The sequence below is a fragment of the Maniola hyperantus genome, chromosome 26 (assembly GCF_902806685.2).
Source record: "Maniola hyperantus chromosome 26, iAphHyp1.2, whole genome shotgun sequence".
Lineage (NCBI taxonomy): Eukaryota > Metazoa > Arthropoda > Insecta > Lepidoptera > Nymphalidae > Maniola > Maniola hyperantus.
In genome coordinates this window covers 5881510-5899594 of record NC_048561.1, presented here as the reverse complement: position 1 = coordinate 5899594, position 18085 = coordinate 5881510, and the positions used below count along the sequence as shown (strand labels likewise).

Here is an 18085-nt window from a genome sequence, read left to right as displayed (position 1 = left end):
ATAAATTTTAATAACAATTATTGATATTATATTATGTAAGTTTAACAGTATTTGACACCACTAATATACACACAGACACAAGCTTGCGCTGCTTGGTTGTTGATGGTGATGACTGGTGGCTGACGACACCCCCGCGGTAGTGCTGTACCGACCGAGGGCGCAACACACGAGACATTCTTATGAGTTGCTGCTAACATTCGTTGCGACGTGATTGAAGGACAAACAAACAAACACACTTTCGCATCTTCTAATCTAAATATATAAAAGGAAAAGGTGACTGACTGACTGACTGACTAACTGAATGATCTATCAACGCACAGCTCAAACTACTGGACGAATCGGGCTGAAATTTGGCATGCAAATAGCTATTATGATGTAGGCATCCGCTAAGAAGGGATTTTTGAAAATTCAACCCCTAAGGAGGTGAAATAGGGGTGTGAAATTTGTGTAGTCCACGCGGACGAAGTCGCGAGCATAGTTTATAATATGAAGTAGTGATTATCAAAAAAATTAATTTAACTTTAGATTGACATTGCAGGTTTTGGTGGTTCTCAAGAATGACAAGTTGAAAGATCCCGAGCGGAAGAAGGAAATAGAAATGCTGCTTGGACCCATTCCTGATGAAAGATTCGCACTTTTAGTCAATTTAGGTGAGATTTTGTTCCTCCCGCTGCTAAAGCTGATGGAGCTAAGCTTGGAGTTTCTCCACCTGTTGTATAGAAGCAGGCGTTACTTTGCGGAAGTCCATGATATACAATGAATCAAAAACTTCATCATCATGATCAACCCACAGCTGGCTCACTACAGAGCACGGGTCTCCTCTCAGAGTGAGAAGGGTTTTGGCCATAGTCTACCACGCTGGCTATGTGCGGATTGGTAGACTTCACACACCTTTGAGAACATTATGGAGAACTCTCAAGCATGCAGGTTTCCTCACGATGTTTTCCTTCACCGTTAAAGCAAGTGATATTTAATTACTTAAAACGCACATAACTCCGAAAAATTAGAGGTGCAAGCCCGGGATCGAACCCCCGACCTCCGATTAAAAGGCAGACGTCCTAACCACTAGGCTATCACAGCTTTGACCAAAAGCTTAATTTGCTATAATCTGCTGAAACAGGTCGAATCTGTATGGTGCAACATGCAACATGCGGCATGCACCGCCCGCCATCTTGTCTTCTTAGTCTTTTATAAGTCCCGCAAATTGCTATTGTGCTGGAACCACGTCTCATTAACATCGAAATGACGTCATTTTGACGTCAGCCGAAATATCAGCTCGAAACTTCAGTCTAGTGTGCTGACGTCACTAAAATGGCGGCCACACGCATTAACAATTTGCTGGACTTATATGAAGAAATAAGCTTATGCTCGCGACTTCGTCCGCGTGGACTATACAAATTTCAAACCCCTATTTCACCCCCTTGGGAGTTGAATTTTCAAAAATCCTTTTTTTACCGGATGCCTACGTCATAATAGCTATCCGCATGCCAAATTTCAGCCTGATCCCTCCAGGAGTTTGAGCTGTGCGTTGATAGATCAGTCAGTCACCTTTTCCTTTTTTATATTTAGACTAGCTGACCCGCCCCGGCTTCGCTCGGGTGGAATTTAGAAAATAGAGTTGGGGGTTGAATTTCCATGGAACACGTATTTCTTCATTTGTGACCGAAAACCCAAATACCAATTTTCATGCAAATAATTTGAAAAATGACGTACTTTCGTACAAACTTTCATCCCCTATTTAACCCACTTAGGTGCAGAATTTCGAAAAATCCTTTCTTAGTGGATACCTACTCTTTACAAAGAACACACCCTCAAAATTTCATGTCTCTAAGACCAGTGGCTTAGGCTGTGCGTTGGTATATATGTCAGTCAGTCAGTCAGTCAGGACTTTGAATTTTATATATACAGATATTATGTTCACCCCACAGGTAAGAAAATAACTGACTTCACAATAAGCACATCAACTGAAGGCAACACGGAGATAGATGAGACCTATGGCATCAACGTGCAGTTCGAGGAGTCCTCTGAGGAGGATGATGAAGACGCTTATGGAGAGGTATACTCTTTAACTAGCTTATGCTCGCGACTTCGTCCGTGTGGACTACATAAATTTAAACCCCCTATTTTACTCACTTAGGAGTTGAATTTTCAAAAATCCTTTCTTAGCGGATGCCTACGTCATAATAGCTATCTGCATGCCAAATTTCAGCCCGATCCGTCCAGTAGTTTGAGCTGTGCGTTGATAGATCAGTCAGTCAGTCAGTAACCTTTTCCTTTTATATATTTAGACTAGCGTATGCCTGCGATTTCGTTTTTTTTTTTTTAATCTTTTTTTTTCAAATAAACTTTTACAAGTACTTTCGAATAGTCGGATGCATCTACCACTGGTTCGGAATGCCTTTGCGTGGACTACACAAATTTCAAACCCCTATTTCACCCCCCTTAGGGGTTGAATTTTCAAAAACCCTTTTTTAATGGATGTCTACGTCATTTTAGCCTGATTCCTTTTAGACTGTGTGAGTTGTGCGTTGACAGATCAGTCAGTCAGTCACCTTTTCCTTTTATATATTAAGACTAGCTTACGCTTAAATTTCAAACTCCTATTTTACCCTCTTAGGGGTTGAATTTTTAAAAATGTGTTCAAAAAAGATGTCTGTGTCATAAAAAAAGCCTCTGCCGTAATAAATAAAAGTCTGTCTGTCTGTCTAGCTGTATCTCATAATAGATATAGAGTAGAAAATTTCACAGAGTGTGTATTTCTATTGTCGTTATAACAACAAAAAATTTAAAAGGGCCGCCATGTGAATAAAAAAAATTTAAATTTTTTGTATGATGGTACGGAACTTCGTGCGCGAGTCTGACTCGCACTTGACCGATTTTTTAAAAAGTCGGCAAAATGTATTGTAAATAATGCGTCTGACTGACGCTAGAGATTAATGAACGTTGTGTAAATAGGTGCCGCGGGGTCACTGCCACGTTGTAGGCGAGCATTGTGGCTAAATTCGTTATACACAATCTCTAAACTAAACTAAAATGACACGTCTAAATATCTTGCTATCCCTTTCATGATGTTGCTTGCGGAAAAGGATAGCACTAGATTTAGACCTGTTACTTTAGTTTAGTTTAGTTTAGAGATTGTGTACAAGAGAATCGGCCCCATTAACCCCGAATTTGCACGCTATACATTGCGGGTTTGAAAAAATACTAAATCACTAAATCTACTAGTATAAGGCTAATCGGTATTGTTATTGGATTGTGTTTAGGTAGTAAAATAATAGCGCTAGTTTTTTTGACTTTGCTCAGACTTAAGATTGAGTTAAAACGAGACAGATTTATGTGAGAGATACAGCTCTGTCTCGTTTTAACTCTGTCTTAATTCTAAGCAAAGTCAAAATTCGCACTATAGATCTCACACTTAGAGTAAGATTGTGTTTTGTGACTTAGTGATGAATAGTATGTTTGTTTGTGTGTAGGTTCGGGAGGAGGACAAGGAGGAAGGCGACGCGTCAGATAACGAAGAAGGTAAAGAGAGCTCAGGCGAAGACAGCGACGGCGAGGGGAAGAAAAACGCCATACATGCCAATGTGAGTCATTTCAACTTATTTTCAAAAATAAAAGACCTGGAAAGCGACATAGACTATTCTTTATCTCGGGAAACCTACCCATCATTCTTGTTTTCATGCCCGTGCTATACCCAATTGGGTATTTTCCTACTTTTTAATTTGACAAAAATTATTACTTTATTATACACTAGGATAAAAATAATGACGTTCGCTGAAAAACTATTAAAATCCAACAAAGATTTACAAAGTTACAGGCATTTTAATTTTGAAGTGGGATGGTCTTCTATCCCTTTCTAACGAAAATTTGTATGAAACCGCACGAAGCTATACTATGGCATTAGTCACAATGACGTCATAATTCTATATCGCTATCTCTGTCTAATCAGAAATATTTAAATGCTTATAACTTTTTTGTTATTTGATCGATTTAATTAGTTTTTTCAGTTTTTCTAGTTTCTAATGAAGTAATAAAAAAATTGGAGTAAAAATACCCAATTATTTAGTTGTAGACATTAATCACTACCCATTGCGAAAAAGCTTTTTTAGGCTAGCTGATGCCAGTGACTTCGTCCGCGTTTATTTAGGTTTTTAACAATCCCGTGAGAGATCTTTGGTTTTCCGGGATAAAAGGTAGCCTATGTCACTCTCCAGGTCTTTAACTATACCCATGCAAAAAATCAGGTCAATCCGTTGCTCCGTTGCGACGTGATTGAAGGACAAACCAATAAACCAACAAATAAACACACTTTCACATTTATAATAAGGGTACTGATACATCAAAAGGGGGAAAGGAACCCTTTTAAAAAAAAGAATATTAGTCATGTTTATCATCAGTACCCTTCTTATAAATGCGAAAGTGTGTTTTTTTGTTGGTTTGTCCTTCAATCACCTCGCAACAACGGAGCAACGTGTGTTTCTTGCATGGGTATAGTTTAAGACCTGGAGAGTGACATAGGCTACTTTTTATCCCGGAATATCAAGGAGTATTTTCATAAATACCATTCGAAATTTTCTTTTTTGTTTTCAGTTGTCAGAAGAACAGTCTCAGAAGCGTAGAGACACCATCCTGCACCCCATGGACATAGACGCTTACTGGCTGCAACGAAGGCTATCCAGACATTTCCCTGACGCTATGGTCTCACAGGTAAGGTTTTTTTTTTTTTGTTTTTTTTTTTTTTGTCGTAAAGCACTGTCACCAGTACTTTACTACCATTACAATCTAGCCTATGAAAGAGGCTAATAAGCAATATTATATTAACCTAAACTTATAAACGTACTTATACCTAAGAATCTGTCCATTGACTTAGCTTAGTTTATAGTTAAGATACCTTATTGGAAGACACTTTGTTCTTGTGTTCTTTAAATTGCACTAGCACTATGCTTTCACTTTGTTCGTGTGATCTTTGATTTGTACTAGCACTACACTTTCACTATAACTACACTAGCTCAAAAGGCTTAGTCCTCTTAAGTCTACGTATTAGGTCTGTGTTGTCGAGGAGCTGGATAGCCTCGTTAACATGTTCATGGAGCCTGCGTTCGTGGGATTTAGCGTGTTTGCTAATAGCTGTGTCCACGAAGCCCATTTGGAGATCGCGATGAATGTCTTTTTTTTTTTTTTTTTTTTTAAATTTATTATCAAATAAAAATACATACAAATAAAAGCTTAAACTAAAAACACCGAAAAAACCACAGAGGTTTGTCCTCGGTGCCTATCTGCAACGAAGATACCTATTAACTAATTACTTAAAAGAAATAATCTACAGTAGGTATATAACGCGAAGAATCACATCGTCTACATTCCTGACGTACCAGGGTGCATTGACGATACCCCTAAGCACTTTATTTTGGAATCGCTGAATTATTAGTAAATTGCTCTTTCTGGTACAGCCCCACAACTGAATACCATAAGTCCACACTGGCATTAGGACTTGTTTGTATAATAGTATCTTATTTTTAGTCGACAGCGATGAGTTTCTGCCTATGAGCCAGTACAATTTTTTGTACCGTATCTCTAGCTCTTCTTTTTTCTTCTTGACACGTGCTTTCCAGCGTAGCTTACTGTCAAGAGTCATGTGTTAGATTAAAACAAGATATTTAAAGAAATGGCGGACAGACGGGCGTACAGTTGGCCTCAGAATTCGAGTAGCAATTCCGCAAAACTGTTGAATCAAAAATCAGTCGCACTTATGACCTACAAAAATCACTTCATTTTATTACCCCCCACACACACACACACGTACACGCACACGCGCGCGGTTGTCGCACATCTGTGTGTTGTGTGTCGTGTTTATAGAAAAAGGTCATAAGTGCGACTGATTTTTGATTGCTTATAGTTTTGCGGAATTGCTACTCGAATTCTGAGGCCGTACGCCCTTTTTTACTGCAGTCCAAGACCCTATTATAAATTTTTTACTCCGCAGGCGAAATCCTCGGAAGTTCTCCGCGCGTTGACGGACGCGGCGGACGACAGAGACCTGGAGAACAGACTAGTGTTGCTGCTCGGGTACGACTGCTTCGACCTCGTCAAGGTGCTCAACAAGTACCGATATACCAGTGAGTATCCGTTTTTGTGTTCCCGAAACAATTAGTTCAATAAATCACATCAAGATGGCGCTGTCCGTCATTAGCTTGCAATTTTTTAGGGTTCCGAACCTCTGTTTAGTGCAACTGCACTCAACCAGCCACGGCGGGAGGCGCGTCGAAACAAGAAGCCATTCGCGGTGCAACGGGCGAACACGTTATACATACTTATAAAGTTATTTACAAATATACCAGTGCCTGTAATACAGTCTTTTCATAAACACATTACCATTTTTGGTCCTTCGAGCCGGATCTGGACCTATGGATTCCTAAAAAGGAAAAAAGGAACTCTTACAGGATCACTTCGTTGCTTGTCTGTCCGTCTCTCGCTTTTTAATTTTTTTAAATTTTAATAATAAAGAACACTTACAATATACATATTCTACATTTACTACATGACATACTAAATAGTAAAACTCTCCGTCGCGTCTGTCAAGAAAACCTATATGATAAGAAGTGTATCGTCCGGCTCCTTTACGAAACAACGGAAAGGTGCGTCGTATATCCTAAAATATTCCAAAATATTCTGGAATATTCCAAAATATTCTGGAATAGTTGGAGGCCAGTGACTGGGGTGCTACATTAACTTTTTCTAATATTTACACTGCACACCGGATGTCTTAACCACAGCAGCTATCATGGCTAAATCTGAATATATAAAAGAAAGAAATTTGGCAGGTAGATAGGTCTTAAAGCACAAGTAAAGGAATAAATCTGAAAACCGTGGATTTGTGGTTACATCACACACAAAAAAAAATGTGTTAATAATTAGTATTTTCAACTTTCAAAGTAAGATAACTATAGCAAGTGGGGTATCATATGTAAGGGCTTTACCTGTTATTCTAAAATAGATTTTTTATTTATTTTTATGGATAATATTTGTTGATTTATCGCACAGAATGTCGAAAAAATACACGAGTTCGGAACCCTCGGTGCGCCAGTCTAACTCGCACTTGGCCGGTTTTTTATTATAGTGGTTTGAGATTTCCTGTACGATGGCGATGGTGCGGAACCCTTCGTGTGCGAATCGAACTCGAACATGATCGGATTATATTTTATTTCTAGTTCTATACTGCACGAAGTTGGCGTCGTCTCAGTCTGAAAGCGAGCGAGCGTCCATCAGAGAGGAGATGTCGAGACAACCGCATCTGCAGAAGATTCTGGCGCAGCTGGATACTGGCAAAGGAGATGACGAGGTATACTTTTAAATTTGTAGTATAGCGCTTGGCTGCAATCAGTACGGCGATTGTCTAAAACCTGCATTAATCATCATTACAATCTCAATTGTTCTGATTGGCTGAATTTGTGCGATTCTTGTTACACCAATGCATTGTAGCCAATAGTGAGTGAGCGTAAACCAATCAGAAATGATTGCGATAGAATGACGGCTACTGTCTAATGTCGGGATCGCAATCACCTGCACTAGCAACAAGTATAGCACAAATTCAGCTAATCACAACAATTGAGATTGTAATAATGATTGATGCTGGTTTTTTCGTAATCGACCTGCTTTTGGCAAGTAAAGTACATACCTTTATTTTTCGATTCAATTTTTTTTTTTTTTTTTTTTAATTATTATTTTTATTTATATGCATATATGCATATTTTTTGAATTATCTTGCTATTTTATTTTATTTTATTTTTTCTTTATTATACTTACAAAAAAAAACTATCGTACAATTTTCCTATTCTTACAATTTACAACATCTATTTCAATGTATTACATGCATGACATGAAACACATTATAATTTTTCAAAAATTACTTAGTCAAAAATTAAGATAATAATGAAAAATGTACAATGCTATTTTTTTTTTCGACCCCCAAACTAGGTTAACCCGTGTCATGGGGGTCAGTCTCTTCCCAGATATGCAATGACAAAAATTATTATTCTTACTTTAGAGTGTGTATGAGCGCGCGCGTGTTTCGGTGTATGGGTTTGTGTATGAGTGTGTGTTTGTGTGTGTATGTATGTGTGAGTGTGAATGAGTGTGTATATTCCTATTATATGTATGTATTGACATCGACATGCGTTTTTAATGTAATAGAACAATTTGCACACTAAGTTATTGGTTGAATGTGTTAGAATAAAATAGATTTAAGACCAAATTGTACCACATTCTAGCAAATAAACACTATTTCTATTTCTATTTTTTTTTTTTTTTTTTTATTATTAACATACAAGAAAATTTACATATAATAGGTAGTACGCATTGTAAAAAAAACCACAGAGGTTTGACCCTCAATGCGTACGACTGCGCATTACATCATGCCTACTTTTGTCAAAAAACAAAATTAGAAATAATACTATTACTATATTATAATATTGCGAAGGAAGATCGCTTTCTTTGGGCATTTACAAAGAGGAGCCCAATTCTCATTTCCGAGATTAGTTTTGGAAGGAAGGATTGAGGGCAAAAGGGCTCCAGGTCGCCAAAGACGCAAATGGTTGGACGATATAAGGGGGTGGACAGGGCTTAGTTACCCAAAGTTGAAAGAGGCGGCTTTAAATAGAGAAGCTTTTCGCATGATGACCTCCAAACTTCGTTTTGAAGAAGGCACACGATGATGATGATGATTATAATATACTAACTTAATGTTAAAAACAAAGAACATATATATTTCGATTCTGGCTTGCTATAAGAATAGCTGTTATAATATACCTACTGTGACAAAATTTTATTCTATTATTGTTCATAGACCATGGAGCAGTCGGAACAACCGCGCAAGCGTCACAAGTCGGGCCAGGAGCCCGCCGCTTGGGGCGGCAACGTGGGTGGTGCCAGGAAGGTGTTACAGCTGGAGGAACTAGTGTTCGCTGCAGGCGCTCACTTCATGGCCAACAAGCGGTGCCAGCTGCCGCCCGGCTCCTTCAGGAAACAACGGAAAGGTGCGTCGTATATTCTGGAATGTTCCAAAATATTCTGTAATATTCCAAAACATTCTGAAATATTCCAAAATATTTTGGAATAGCCAAGAGCTAGTGACTTAAAATGGTGCTGTGGGAGAAAGATGCTGCTATTTGCACAGTTGATTTTTTGTCTATGAAAAGCACACCTCAATTCCGATAAGAAGTGTCAACTATCGTCCGGCACCTTCAGGAAACAACGGAATGGTGCGTGGTATATTCTAAAATATTCTGGAGTATTCCAAAATATTCTGGAATAGTCAAGAGTCAGTGACTTAAGATGGTGCCTTGGAAGAAAGATGCTGCTATTTGCACAGTTGATTTTTTGTCTATGGAAAGCACACCTTAAACCGGATAAGAAGTGTCAACTATCGTCCGGCTCCTTCAGGAAACAACGGAATGGTGCGTGGTATATTCTAAAATATTCTGGAGTATTCCAAAATATTCTGGAATAGCCAAGAGCTAGTGACTTAAAATGGTGCGGTGGGAGAAAGATGCTGCTATTAGCACAGTTGATTTTTTGCCTATGGAAAGCACACCTTAAACCCGATAAGAAGTGTCAACTATCGTCCGGCTCCTTCAGGAAACAACTTGGTATATTCCACTGCGTGGTATATTCCAAAATATTCTGGAATGTTCCAAAATATTCCAGAATAGTCGACAGCCAGTGACTGGGGTGCTACATTAACGTTTTCTAATATTTACACTGCACACCGGATGGCTTAACCTGAATATATAAAAGAAAAAGGTGACTGACTGGCTGACTGACTGACTGATCTATCAACGTACAGCTCAAACTACTGGACGGATTAGACTGAAATTTGGCATGCAGATAGCTATTATGACGTAGGCCTCCGCTAAGAAAGGATTTTTGAAAATTCAACCCCTAAGGAGGTGAAATAGGGGTTTGAAATATGTGTAGTCCACGCGGACGAAGTCGCGGGCTTAAGCTACTAAAAACTTTTTTTTTTAAAGAATATTAGCTATGTTAAATGACTAATATTCCCCTTTCCTCTCCAACTAAGGGTCAAGCTTGTGCTAGGAGTAGGTACGACAATAGTGCAACGGGCGGGGTTTGAACCGTCGACCTTTCGGTTTTCAGTCCACTCCTTTACCGGTTGAGCTATTGAGGCTCTAATCGATTTAAACTGTCTCAGGTTATGAAGAGGTCCACGTCCCAGCGTTGAAGCCCAAACCGTTTGAGGAAGACGAGACCCTGTTGCCGATAGAGAAGCTGCCCAAATATGTTCAACCCGCTTTCGAAGGGTTCAAGACTTTGAACAGGATACAGGTACAGTACGCGGCAGAAAGTAATGTACATCGACTTTTAGAATCACATTTCGGCTTTGTAGACCGTTGTCTCTGTCACTCATACCTATATGACGTTTTGTCGGTCTCAACGATAGAGACAACGCTCTACAAATCTGTTATCTCCTTCTACAGTACGCGGCCGAAAGTAATTTTATGTTTTTTTACCACGCTGGCCATGTTCAGATTGGTAGACTTCACACACCTTTGAGAACATTATGGAGAACTCTCAGGCGTGCAGGTTCCCTCACGATGTTTTCCTTCACCGTTAAAGCAAGTGATATTTAATTAATTAAAACGCACATAACTCCGAAATGTTAGAGGTGCGTGCCCGGAATCGAACCCCCGACCTTCGATTAGAAGGCGGACGTCCTAACCACTAGGCTATCACAGCTATCATACCACGAAGTAATGTTACACGGTTCCGTGCTGATCTCGCAGAGGGGGAGGTCTTTTTAGTCCGTGCGAGTCGGACATACCCTGTCGATAGACAGAAGTCCATTAGGGATTTATCCTCCTAGAAAAAAAAAAAAAAAAAAAAAAAAAAAAGCTATCATACCTCACTTATATCGGCAGTATAAATTGATGTTTTTCCTTACAGAGTCGGATATCAAAAGCAGCCTTAGAGACAGACGAGAATCTGTTGGTCTGTGCGCCCACAGGGGCGGGCAAGACGAACGTGGCGCTGCTCAGTATACTACGTGAGGTGGGCAAGCACGTCAACGACGACGGCACAGTCAACGTCCACGACTTCAAGATGATCTATGTCGCGCCCATGAGGTCACTCGTACAGGAGATGGTGAGTGTATATCTTTTTTTTTTTTTTTTTTTTTTTTTTTTTGGTTTTAAAAGGTCTTTTTAAAATTGTGCCAGGGACCCTGAAGTAAGTTTGCAAAACCTGTATCTCAGGGTCCCCGCTCTCCCTCCTCCATCATTAACAAATAAACACTTATAACAACAATATGAAACTTAAAAATTCGTGTGTGTGTGTATGAGTGTGTGTGTGTACATATGTGTATCAGTGTGTATTGTGTGTGTGTGTATGTATGTGTGAGTGTGTACATGTGTATATTTTTAATAACAAATTTAAAATTTAACCTACCTATTTATATTCCTACAAGTAATTCTGTTTCGTCGTACGTTTTTTCTTGTAACCACTTAGACAATGTTTTTTTTAATATCAAACTGTTTACTTGTGTGGAAATTGAGAATTTTGTTGATTTTATTGTAGAGATGTGCAGATTTTCTGGTGTACTGATTCCGAGAAAAAGACGTTTTTGCTGCAGCTATATTGATGACATTAAGTTTCTGTAGGCAGTTCTTTGAAAAATAAAAATAAAACAGGGTGTAACCAGAACGCTAGCAAAAACTTAGCGTTAATGGCACCGATTCTAAGCACAACCTAATTTTAGAGTATTCGCACCCTCTTCTTACTATTGTAATATGAAAAGGACAGAAGCAGTTTGACATTTCTAAATTTAATTTTTAGATGGTAAAACCCGTGATTTTAGCACGCACTCGCGAACCTACTGTTTAAATTTGTATTGTGCACTAAAATTTAGAGTCTTTAAATGTGAAAGTCATGTTCCGTTCCTTTTTTAGCATTAGTAAAAAAAAAAGGATGCAGATACTCTAAATTTAGTTTAGAGAGAGACTAGAGAATCGGGGCCATTGTTATACTATCTAAACACAATCCAATACCAATAACCATTTGCCTCGTTTTGTACTTCTAGTGATTTAGAATTTTTCAAACCCGCAATGTACAGCATGCAAAACTCGGGTCAATGCCCCGCCTACGATGTGACATCGCAACGTTCGTTGGCCTGTAGTGTCAGTCAGATGTTATATTTGCAACTAGCTGCCCCGGCGAACCTCGTACCGCCTAACAGTCGATTCTTTAATTTTTAATATTTTTTTAAATACTTATTCTGCTATTCGGGACACCGCCGGGTCAGCTTTCCCGGAACCCCTCCACTAACACTTAAACTTTATGGTATGGTATTAAAGTTCAAATTGACTTTTAAGTATTATTACGAATCTTTTGTATGGGAATATAGAAAAGATGATATTTTCGATCTGTAATTTTTACGTTCAATTGTTTAGATTCGTATTAGCAATAAAAATCCTTTTATTTTCGAAAATTGGATGTAATTCTATAAAGTGCGAATAAATAATGGTCATATAGAAAAGTGTTGTTTTAAGCCTTTTTCAGGCAATTTTTTTAATTTTTTCTCTCCGTAAGAACCATCCTCGTACTTCAAGGAAAAACAGAAGGCAATATGTTTAAAAATAAATTAAGAAATTGGTTAATTAGTAAGGCCTTTTATAATATTAATGAGTATTTTTATGAAAATTATTGATGTAAGTATAGTATGTAAGTACCTAGGTTGTGTTTTTTGGTTTAGTAAACAAAATAGTTAAAAATTGTAATATTTAAAAAATATTGTATGTAACCAGTATTGCACGCCACAAAGTGGCAAACTGTTAGAACTTTATAACAAGTATAACACCTAATGTACCTACACAGTTAATGCAATAAAATTTATTCTATTCTATTCTAAGAATTAGCGAAATCGGTTCAGCTGTTCTCGAGATTTGCGATCAGCAACACATTTAGCGATTCATTTTTTATATATCAGATATACCCCACTTGGTATAGTAATCTTACTTTGAAAATTGAAAATAGCAATATTTGTTCATGAACACATTTTAATTTTTTTCTTGTGATGTAACCACAATTTCACGGTTTTTAGATTTTTCCCCGCATGTCTGCTATAAGACCTACCTTTCTGCCATATTTTATGACTCTATAGCTCAACGGGAAGTACCCTGTAGATTTCTTGACAGACAGTTAACAAAGTGATCCTATAAGGGTTCCGTTTTTCCTTTTGAGTTACGGAACCCTAAAAAACCTGACGGTGTTTACAGAGTACAGCTTTGCTATCGAATATCCCACGATGACTTCATGGCTTTGTTGTCCACAGGTGGGCAACTTCAGCAAGCGGCTCGCGGCTTACAACATGAAAGTGTCGGAACTGACTGGCGACCACCAACTGACGAGAGAACAGATTGACGCGACTCAACTCATCGTTTGTACTCCTGAGAAGTGGGACATTATTACAAGAAAAGGTTTGGTTTCATTTATTACTAGATGATGCCCGCGACTTCGTCCGCGTGGAATAAGGTTTTTTAAAAATTCTGTGGGAATTGATTTTCCGGGATAAAAAAATAGCCTATGTCCTTCCTCGGGATGCAAGCTGTCTCTGTACCAAATTTCATCCAAATCGGTTGAACGGTTGAGCCGTGAAAAGCTAGCAGACAGACAGACACTTTTGCATTTATAATATTAGTACGGATTTATATTTGTGGGAAGCTGTGATAGCCTAGTGGTTAGGACGTCCGCCTTCTAATCGGAGGTCGGGGGTTCGATCCCGGGCACGCACCTCTAACTTTTCGGAATTATGTGCGTTTTAATTAATTAAATATCAAATATCTTTAACGGTGAAGGAAAACATCGTGAGGAAACCTGCATGCCTGAGAGTTCTCCATAATGTTCTCAAAGGTGTGTGAAGTTTACCAATCCGCACATGGCCAGCGTGGTAGACTATGGCCAAAACCCTTCTCACTCTGTGAGGACACCCGTGCTCTGTAGTGAGCCGGCTATGGCTTGATCATGATGATGATAATTTATATTTTTACTAGCGACCCGCCCCGGCTTCACATGGGTGCAATGTAGATTAATTCACACTAGCTGATGCCCGCGACTTCGTTGGAGTGGAATTAAGTTTTTTTTAAATCCCGTGGGAACTCTTTGATTTTTCGGGACAAAAAAGCCTGTCACTCTTCAGGTCTTTATCTATACCCATGCAAAAAATCACGTCAATCCGTTGCTCCATTGCGACGTGATTGAAGGACAAACCAACAAACAAACACACTTTCGCATTTATAATAAGGGTACTGATATTATATTGTTCACTAACAGGTGGTGAAAGATCTTTCACAAACTTGGTGCGTCTGATCATCATCGATGAAATACACTTGCTTCACGATGAAAGGGGACCAGTGCTAGAAGCTTTGGTTGCTAGGACGCTGCGTACGGTAGAACATACTCAAGAGGAGGTAAATATAGACCTTAATGCATTGAACTTTAGATTCAAAATAGAATAAAGAAATGCACTTGCTTCACGATGAAACGACGTTACTTACAGTGGAACATACTCAGGGAGAGGTAAATATAGACCTTATGGTCTTTGACTTTAGGTTGAAAATAGAACAACGAAATACACCTACTTCACGAGAAAAGGACGCTACAGTAGAAGAAAATACTCAGGAAGAGGTAAATATAGACCTTATGGTCTTTGACTTTAGGTTGAAAATAGAACAACGAAATACACCTACTTCACGAGAAAAGGACGCTACATACAGTAGAAGAACATACTCAGGAAGAGGTAAATATAGACCTTATTGTCTTGGACTTTAGGTAGAAAATAGAACAACGAAATACACCTACTTCACCATGAAAGGACGCTACGTATAGTAGAACATATTCAGGACGAGGTGAATATAGACCTTATTGCATTAGACTTTAGATTCAAAATAGAATAAAGAAATACACTTGCTTCACGATGAAATACCACCAGTATTTTTCAAACCCGCAATTTATAAACGTGCTAAACTCGGGTCAATGCTCCGCTTACGTGGCGAGTGACCTACTAACGTAACGTTCATTGACCTCTGGCGTCATTCAGATGTTTTATTTGCAATATATCATATTTTTTTACAGAATAATAGGATTTTTTTAATTTATTTTTTTGCGGTTATTTATGGTATCACATCAGTACTATCACCTCTCTTCGTTTTTGCCAGCGTTCTGGTTGCACCCTGTATAATTATGTATGATACATAACATATTATGTTGTAGGTTCGTCTCATCGGTCTGTCTGCAACGCTGCCCAACTATACCGATGTGGCAGCCTTCCTGAGGGTGAAGCCTGAAAAGGGGCTGTTCTACTTTGACAACTCGTTCAGGTGAATACCCCATTCAGTTTTAATTTATTTGCTATAAATCAAGGTATATATATTATAAACTAGTATTTTGCTCGCTGCTCGAGCTGCTAAAGCAGCTCTCGAGGTCTATATTGGCCATTTTAAACAATTTAAAAAAAGTCATATATTTTCTATGAAAAAAAAAATCCGCCATTTTGAATTTTTTTTCCATCCATCGAGTAGACCTTCGGATCCTGATCATCTCTTGCCAAGAAACCGTTCTTCCATCTTTCATACCCTCCGAGATGGACGCGGATGAAATTTGTATGGCGGCCATCTTTTTTTCAGAATGTGCATATGTTGCCCTAAAGGAATCTTTGTCTTCTGTACGAAAGTGTTAGTGAAAAAAAAAGTTTCATACAAAATTTTACAGGAGGAAATTTTTTGAATATCTCGGCCGCCATCTTGTTTTTCCAATTTTTTTCACTTTTTCTAAAAATCGTTTGCTAATATCTAAAATAACTGCAAGTTTAAACAAAATCGGTTGGAAAACAAAAAAGTTACAAAAGTCAGGTCGGCCGCCATCTTGTTTTTCTGAAATGTCATAATTTTTCCCTAGGCGAATCCCACTCCTGAACATATCTCCCATACATTATTATATCATTTTCTATCTCTTTCTAGGAGAACAATTATGTCAATCAGTGAGTGAGTCAGTGGTAATTGAGCTATATTATATTATAAACTAGCTGCCCCGGAGAACTTCGTTCCGCCTAACAGTCGATTCAAATTTTTTAATTTTTTCTCTCCGTAAGAACCATCCTCGTACTTCAAGGAATATTATAAAAAAAGAATTAGCGAAATCGGTTCAGCTGTTCTCGAGATTTGCGATCAGCAACACATTTGGTGATTTATTTTATATTATAGAAGACTAGCTTATGCTCGCGACTTCGTCCGCGTGGACTACACAATTTTCAAACCCCTTTTTCACCCCCTTAGGAGTTGAATTTTCAAAAATCCTTTCTTAGCTATCTGCATGCCAAATTTCAGCCCGATCCGTCCAGTAGTTTGAGCTGTGCGTTGATAGATCAGTCAGTCAGTCACCTTTTCCGTTTATATATTTAAAGATACGTTTGTGTTCCAGGCCGGTTGCGCTAGAGCAGCAGTACATCGGCGTGACAGAGAAGAAGGCCTTGAAGCGGTTCCAGGTCATGAACGACATCGTATACGAGAAGGCGATGGAGCACGCGGGAAGGAACCAGGTACGGTACCCGGCGGAAAGTTATGTTCATCGGCCTTTAGAATGACATTTCGGCCTTGTAGAGCGTTGTCTCTGTCACTCATACCTTAGAATAGAATATAATATATTTTTATTTAAGTAAACTTTTACAAGTGCTTTTGAATCGTCGTAGTTTAATTAGGTGATGAATGAATGAATGAATGAATTATTTATTCAATAAAATGCAGGTACAATAGGTTGAAACAATGTTTGATGAGCCTTATACATTTTACCGTAACTGGTGTTTGAATATTATTACCTTAAATTAAAAACAATGGATTGATCATGATGATGATGACCATGCCATCATCATCTTCTCTACCACTTTTCTGTCACTCATACCTATGTGACGTTTTGTCGGTCTCAGCGACGACGGAGACAATGCTCTACAAATCTGCTATCTCCTTCTACAGGTCGATGTATATTACTTTCTGCCGCGTACTTTGTAATAAGGATGATGACTAGTCAAATCAACAACTTTTATCAAACGTCACGTCAAGGAATTTCACCCTCACCATCTGGGTGTCTGGTGCACTTCGACCGTCCGTTGCGCCAGATCCTTCTTTCCACGCACGTGCAAACTGTGGAACCAACTCCCATTGGCGGTGTTCCCACTAGATTATAACATGGGGTTATTCAAGGGGCGGACCAACAAATTCCTAAAAGGCCGGCAACGCATCGGCGGCTCCTCTGGTGCTGCAAATGTTCATGGGCGGCGGTAATCACTTAACATCAGGTGACCCGCCTGCTCGCTTGCTCGCTATATCTATTAAAAAAAAAAACAAAAAAAAAACAAAACGTCAAAACCTTGCATAAGAAGAAAGAAGGTCGATTTCGTAAAACCTGCATCAATCATTATTACAATCTCAATTGTTGTGATCGGCTGAATATGTGCGATTCTTGTTGCAACAATGCATTGTAGCCAATAGTGAGCGAGCGTCAACCAATCAGAGGTGATTGCGATCGTGACATTGTAGCTGTCATTCTCCCGCAATCGAGCAGCTGGTAAACATCGACATATTGTGTGAAAGATTACAACTACAATCCATGTGACGTCACAAGTCCTATGCCAGGAGCATATTCATATGCTCCTGCCTTCAGGCACATGAAGAAAAAAAAACCGGCCAAGTGCGAGTCAGGCTCGCGCATAGAATAGAATAGAATGTTTTTTTTATTCATGTAAACTTTTTAAAAGTGCTTATGAATAGTCAGGTAGTTTCAATTTACCACTGGTTCGGAATGCCGTTCCTATCGAGAAGAACCAGCAAGAGACTCGGCGGTTCCTCTTCTTAATTTTTCAATTTACAATGTTATTATACCGTACTATACAAGCCATTCCAGCCCCGTGAATTGCTGGAGCGAGTCATCGCAATGAGGGTTCCGTACTACAGTCGTATTTTTTCGACATTTTGCACGATAATTCAAAAACTATGATGCATAAAAATAAATAAAAATCTGTTTAAGA

The 18085-nt window shown here is 38.7% G+C and overlaps 1 protein-coding gene across 1 annotated transcript in view; it reads left to right on the top strand.

Moving 5' to 3' along the window:
- Positions 1-18085, top strand: part of Brr2 (U5 small nuclear ribonucleoprotein l(3)72Ab) — a 56792-nt gene that overhangs the window by 2936 nt on the left and 35771 nt on the right. Inside the window, exons 4-16 of the mRNA XM_034982405.2 lie at positions 539-650; positions 1929-2056; positions 3474-3584; positions 4591-4707; positions 5984-6116; positions 7209-7339; positions 8843-9032; positions 10208-10341; positions 10960-11157; positions 13343-13487; positions 14341-14477; positions 15280-15386; positions 16486-16603. Of these exons, the coding sequence (XP_034838296.1) occupies positions 539-650; positions 1929-2056; positions 3474-3584; positions 4591-4707; positions 5984-6116; positions 7209-7339; positions 8843-9032; positions 10208-10341; positions 10960-11157; positions 13343-13487; positions 14341-14477; positions 15280-15386; positions 16486-16603 (1761 nt within the window). The remainder of the gene's footprint in view (positions 1-538; positions 651-1928; positions 2057-3473; positions 3585-4590; positions 4708-5983; positions 6117-7208; positions 7340-8842; positions 9033-10207; positions 10342-10959; positions 11158-13342; positions 13488-14340; positions 14478-15279; positions 15387-16485; positions 16604-18085) is intronic.